Source organism: Tasmannia lanceolata, unplaced genomic scaffold, assembly GCF_043159265.1.
Source record: "Tasmannia lanceolata isolate RefF3 unplaced genomic scaffold, GAP_Taslan_0.1 ptg000004l, whole genome shotgun sequence".
Taxonomy (NCBI): Eukaryota; Viridiplantae; Streptophyta; class Magnoliopsida; order Canellales; family Winteraceae; genus Tasmannia; species Tasmannia lanceolata.
The window spans coordinates 6,928,067-6,934,764 of record NW_027518681.1 but is presented as its reverse complement, the minus strand read 5'-3'; the positions used below and the strand labels follow the sequence as shown (position 1 = coordinate 6,934,764).

Here is a 6,698-nt window from a genome sequence, read left to right as displayed (position 1 = left end):
CTCTATATAGCTCGCCCATCTCTTTCTTTGGATTTCACAGCACAGTGAAACAAAAATCATGGCCCAAAGTAACATAATTACTGTGTTTTTCGGGTTTCTGTTTGCAAATATGATTGGAACTGCACTCTCTTCTGTTGTATCAATGGGGGATTTCAATAAGGATTTCTTTGTGACATGGTCTCCTAGCCATATAAACACTTCGGCAGATGGGCGGGAGAGGAGCTTGAGGCTCGACAACGAATCGGGTAACTTTGAAATAACAAACATGTAAACTTTCAATACTGATTCATCTTGTAATTCTCTTCTTTACTGCCTTAAATTTTTTTTGTCTAGGCTCTGGTTTTGCTTCGAACGAGATGTTCTTGTTCGGGCAGATTGACATGCAGATCAAGCTGATACCGGACTACTCGGCTGGCACGGTCGTGGCCTTTTACGTGAGTAATCGAATTACCATTTTTGTATTCTCTCATTTGAGTAATGGATTGATAATTTGACTAGAAATGCAGTTGACTTCTGATCAACCCAACCGAGATGAGATCGACTTCGAATTCCTCGGCAACGTGACAGGACAGCCATATATCCTACAAACAAATGTATTTGCTGATGGATTTGATGACAGAGAGGAGAGGATTTATCTGTGGTTTGATCCAACAAAAGACTTCCACACCTATTCAATCCTTTGGAACCTTCATCAAATAGTGTAAGCCAAATTTGGAAATTCAGTATCTGCTCACAGCCAAGCTAGTCATTTAAAATCATTACTTAACGTAGTATCAATCGAAATTTTATAATTCTGTGTGGTGATTAATATAAGATGAATTATATAATTCTAAGATGGGCCATGTGTGTCTTGTGGGTCTACCATGGATGGGCCATGTCCCAAATACTTCCCCCATTGGACAAGCCTAGCCATCTGATTGGTTCCCATCCATGGTAGACCCCGCCAGATGAGCAGTCTAGATCACTGATCACCCCATAACTAACTAAAACACTAATGCATTGCTCTTCTTTATAGGTTTATGGTGGATTGGGTACCCATTAGATTGTACAGAAACCATGCAGACAAGGGTGTCGCTTTTCCTAGACGGCAGCCAATGGGAATCAAAATTAGCCTATGGAATGGTGACAGCTGGGCGACACGTGGCGGGCACGACAAGGTTGACTGGTCAAAGGGTCCCTTCATAGCTTCATTCAGAAACTATAAGATTGATGCTTGTGTTTGGAGAGGGAATGCAAGGTTTTGTAGGGGTGAGAGCTCCACTAATTGGTGGCACAAACCACAGTTCAGCTCTTTAACACGAACCCAAAGGAGGCTCTTCAAATGGGTTAGGAAATACCATCTCATATATGATTATTGCAAAGACAACCAGAGATTTCAAAACCATCTTCCAAAGGAGTGTTCTCTACCCAAGTACTAATCAAAGAAGAGGGGTTATGCTCTTTTTATTTATTCATTACTATGTTTTTTCTCCACATTTGCCATAGGAGTCAGTGATTTCAAACCCCTTTTACAAGGGAAGAAAGTGGTATATGTTTGACATTTAAAGATTCACTTCTGATCAGAAGAATTAAATCAAGGGACCATGCAAGGGAAAACATCTTCTCTTGTCCAAGATGCTAGACTTTTTGGAGCTAACAGTGGTGGACACTGTATAAACTGAAGAATATACACTTATGCTTGGTGTATGTGCCATCCGATGGATGCACTGCCTTTTGGGTATGGAATATCCATAATTACAAAATTCTGTAAAGATCAAAAAATTATCTAAGAAATTGTGAACTCCTTTATGCCGTGCTTTAAACTTTAAAAATATTTGTGCATTTTTTTAATTAAATGCGAAATTTCTAGATTAAACGTGTATTTTACAAAAAAAAAAAAAAAAAAAACTTTGATTTCTCATATAATATCACTAATTCTTTTGAGAAATCCAAAATTAGTTTAACAGACATCCACATAAACTTCTCATTGTCTTAATAAAAATATATGTCTATATATATATATATATATATATATATATATATATATATATATATATATATATATATATATATATATATATATATATGAGAATAGAGTTCCTAAGGTGTCACCTCATATAGCTTATATGAGGTGGCGCTTAAACACATAAGGGGCCCACTTTGTTTGGATGATCCAAAGCATTCATATGCTAGGCCCTCACATAGATAGGGTGTGCCCAAAAAATCGACTTCATAGGATCATCCTAACCCTTCCATTTGTGGAGGTTGAAATGGATGGGTATAAACCTCCATAAATCTGCCCATTTTTAACCTCCATAAATGGAAGGGTTAGGATGATCCTATGGACCTGATTTTTTGTAGGCACCATATCCATCTATGGGCCTTTCAAATGAGTGGTTTCGATCACCCCAAAAATGTGGGCCCCTTATGTTTTGTGAGCGCCACCTCATATAAGCTATATGAGGTGACACCTTAGGAACTCTATTCTCATATATATATATATATATATATATATATATATATATATATATATATATATATATATGGGAAAGGTGTGCGTACTCGGTCGAGTAGATAAGCTTATCTACTCGGTCGGGTTAAAAACAGTGGGGGCCCACATTTTTGGGGTGATCCGAACCATTCATTTGAAAGGCCCTTACCTAGATAGGGTGTCCACAAAAAATCAGCCCCATAGGATCATCTTAACCCATCCAACAGTGGAGGGAAAAATGGGCAGATTTGTGGAGAAGCTGTGTTTGTCTATTTTTCCCCATTTTTTCCTCCACTGTTGCATAGGTTAGGATGATCCTATGGGGCTGATTTTTTGTGGACACCCTATCTAGGTAAGGGCCTTTCAAATGAATGGTTCGGATCACCCCAAAAATGTGGGCCCCCACTGTTTTTAACCCGACCGAGTAGATAAGCTTATCTACTCGACCGAGTACGCACACCTTTCCCTATATATATATATATATATGAGAAAAGTGTTTCTAATCCGGCCGACTAGAGATCATTCTCTAGTCCGCCACCCAAAAACACATGGGTCCCACATATTTGGGTGATGCAAAGCATTCATTTGATGGGCCGGACTAGAAACACTTTCCTCTATATATATATATATATATATATATATATATATATATATATATATATATATAATGAGAAAAGGGTTCCTGCGCTGCAGCACAGGGAGCTTAATTGTGCTTTAGTGGTTTATAAAGCCTCCCATTGGTTCGTACAACGGGTCCCCCTTTGAAACGTATAGCGGGTCCACAAGAAACGAACAAATCGGAGGCTTTATAAACCACTTAAGCGCAAGCATGGTTTTAAATTTCGGCTGAAATCCGAAATTTCGGTGGAGACCGAAACTGTAATTTGCCGAAATTCCGGATTTCGAGGAATATAAAATTTTTGCCGAAATTTCGGAATTTCGAGAATTTCGGCCGAAATTTCGAGAAAATGTATATTATTTTAAAAAATGAAAGATTACAAAATTTAGGCCGAAATTTCGGAATATTACAAAATACCAAATTTCGGCCCGAAATTTCAGATTTCGGTGGGTCCGAAATGGGTAATGAAACCCAAATTTAAAACCTTGAGCCCAGGAACACTTTTCTCATATATATATATATATATATATATATATATAATATGTGATTAAAAATACATGTATTTTCCGAAGCTGTATATATTTTAAACATATCAAACTTTTGAATATTTGCCTAGCCAAATTATTCACGAATCCGAACATTGTAATTTTTCATAGTTCAATCTTTACTCAATTTGTGGGTTAAGGACATCCAACAGTAGTCCTTCAGTTGGACGGTCCAGATCAAAAGAGCATGTGGACAGATTGTAGCAGAGATGGTTTATATACCGTGCTTTGGTGTATAGATCATCTACAAGATCATTTCTCTGCCTTTTGTCATGAACACAGTCCCATTCACTCTAAGCATCTCTTCTGTTAGAAGCAAAGCATACTTCTCCCTAAACCACAAAGAACCTTTATGCCATAAACAAAGATAAAAGGGAGAATATAAGGTGGACATTTTTTGCCCTTCATGATCTAATTTTGTTCATGTGATGCAAATATTTGATCTACACTGCTAATCCATGGGTCCCAACTCCCATCTCTGGTGAATCGGATAATCCTAACCATCCAATTGGAAGATTGTTACGAGTAAAATGTCTGGTTAAAAGTAAATGAAGAACACTGTTAGTAAAATTTCTCAGACCCCGTGAGTAGAGATAGACAAATCAATGGGTCACAAGTTTCAACTCATCCATTGATGGGGTCTACCTGATTAACGGTAGAGATCACGTACACATGTGCAACATATACTAGATTAGTGACCAGTTAGAGAAATGCTTAAATAGGGTGCGACCTCATTGTAATACAATGCGGTGCACCCATAGCTAGCAAAAAGCCAAGCCACATGTTTTGTAAGGCCACAATTTTATATTCGTGTAAAATGTATTAAACACGTTTTTTGAGATAGAGAGAGAGAGAGAGAGAGAGAGAGAGAGAGAGAGGGAGTATTTGGCTGTGGTTCAATTGATTACTTAAATGGTTTATCTATGTTAAATTCTGAGATTTCACTATTAGTTTCTGATTTTCTACTAATCTCTAATGTATTTTTCATTAATGAGTAAAAGATGCCTCAATAAGCATTTACAGATAAACACAGAGAGGGATAAAGATAAGATTAGGGAAAGATAAACCTAATCTAAACCATCTGCCTAATCTATCCTACCTACCCAATTTAACACCTAATCCAACCCAATCCAACGGTCAAGATTTGACCATATCTAACTTAACAAATCTTAACAATCTACACTAAAAAGGCCTGAGTTTCTCATAAATATTAAGACTTTTGTGACTAAAATTTATAAATTGATTTATAACAGTGGAAGCATCCTGTTGGTTAAACATTTCACTAAATTTGAACTTAAGTTGATGCAAATAGTAGTTAATTTTATAAACATCTATAATTATTTTTACGAAAATTATTGTATTCTCTAGTGAACGACTATGCCTAGACCTAGGAAATTTTTTCTACAGAAAATTATTTTCAATGAATTTTCTCCATAATTCTTTTTCCTAGATCCAAACATCCCCTAAGGAAGGGGTATGCTAAGCTATTCAATTTGAGGAAATTAAGAGAGGTCTAAAACCACTGCAAGGCTTCATTCATCAAAGCTTATCCAAGGCAATGTATGTGGGATGTGCATGGTGCCATGATCAAAATAATTGCATGCTTTTAAACACTATTTGAAGCACACAAATGAGTTAAAACCCTAAGCCTAAGGCTCCTCCATTATTGTTTGGTACACACCATAAAAATCCATGGGAGGAGAGTGTTTATTTAATCCCATGTGGGTCCAAGTGGAAAACCTTAATTAAGTTTAGGTTCATGGATAAGGAAATGAAGTCGATCCATTGAATACTAGCTACCCAACATCATCTCTCTCGAACCTCTATGTTCTCTCAGTATGGCAACCATTCATTAAATCATACGAACATTCACATGGACCTGTACCCTTTGTCACATTCATGAAAAAAATTGGATTTGATAGCATATAGCTCTATTATACCAACCATTTCATAATTCCATTGGATAATGTTAGGTTTATGTTGTTAATAACATTACCATTTCATAACTCCATTGAATAATGCTAGGTTTATGGTGTTAATAACATTATCTTGAGCGATCCCAGTATCGGCTCGTGGCCATGAGATGCAATGTCGGGCTTATATGTGCCAATATGTTGGATAAACCTCATCAATCAGTCAACAGATGTAGTTATTTCGATCATATTGGCCGATAAAATGTCATTTTGAAGTTCCGATAACAGTTGTCCCTAGTCAATTTCTTCAGTTTTGCCCTACGAAGTCAATCAAAAACTCCTCTAACTCGGCCGAGTTAATTAGAAAAAAAAATTAACAGTGTTAATTATTGACCTGTTCAAGTCAGAGCTTCCTTTTACCTTTGGTGAGTTCTCGCCCGGATTTGAGAATTTACACACCGGTCTAAACTAGACAAAAGAAGAGATAGAATCCGAAAGGAATTAAATCTCCTCCTTGGGTTTATATATGGAAAATTATATAAAGACGATAATTGTTAGGGTTTTTTTTTACTTAGAATCACCCTTGAGATTCACTTGGATGTAATCCGGTCCGTTAATCTAACATCTGATCACAGTTCTGTCCTGACCCAACTGCAATGGCCCTACTTTTTTTAAACCCGAAAGTGGCACCTCAAATTTTATTGATAATAAAAGAATACAGAATAGAGAAAGACAACTTTGCCACTATAACTCATCCAACAAAAATAAGCAACAAATTGAAACAAAAAAGACAAAAAAACTATCTAACATGGCGATGTGCCAGACCAGATCAATGGTCCCAATTACTCTAGGGAGATCCTTCCACTTCAAGAATATCTCATTACATTTCACAACACAAGCAAGATTCTCAAGGGAATTTTGCACCTGATCCGTGGCCCCACCTTGATCAGATGATAATTGCCCTTTGATCTATCCGAGCTAGTTGATGGGTTTTTCTGTTCGATCGGGACCATGTGTCGGTTTATGATGGCCCACAAGATCAATGGTCTCAATTACTCACACATGTCCCATGTGGGGACCCATTGTTGACCCATGACCTTTGGTAGACCTGGCAAACGGGTAACCCGGGCGGGTACAGGTACAACCCGTGC

General features: G+C 37.2%; 1 protein-coding gene across 1 annotated transcript; it reads left to right on the top strand.

The window, feature by feature from the left end:
• Positions 1–1,598, top strand: XTH10 (xyloglucan endotransglucosylase/hydrolase 10). The gene is made up of 4 exons (XM_077377382.1): positions 1–245; positions 334–434; positions 507–700; positions 1,016–1,598. Exons 1-4 carry the CDS (start codon positions 59–61, stop codon positions 1,416–1,418), a joined length of 885 nt encoding a protein of 294 aa, XP_077233497.1. The 5' UTR covers positions 1–58; the 3' UTR covers positions 1,419–1,598.
• The last annotated feature ends 5,100 nt before the right edge of the window (positions 1,599–6,698 follow it).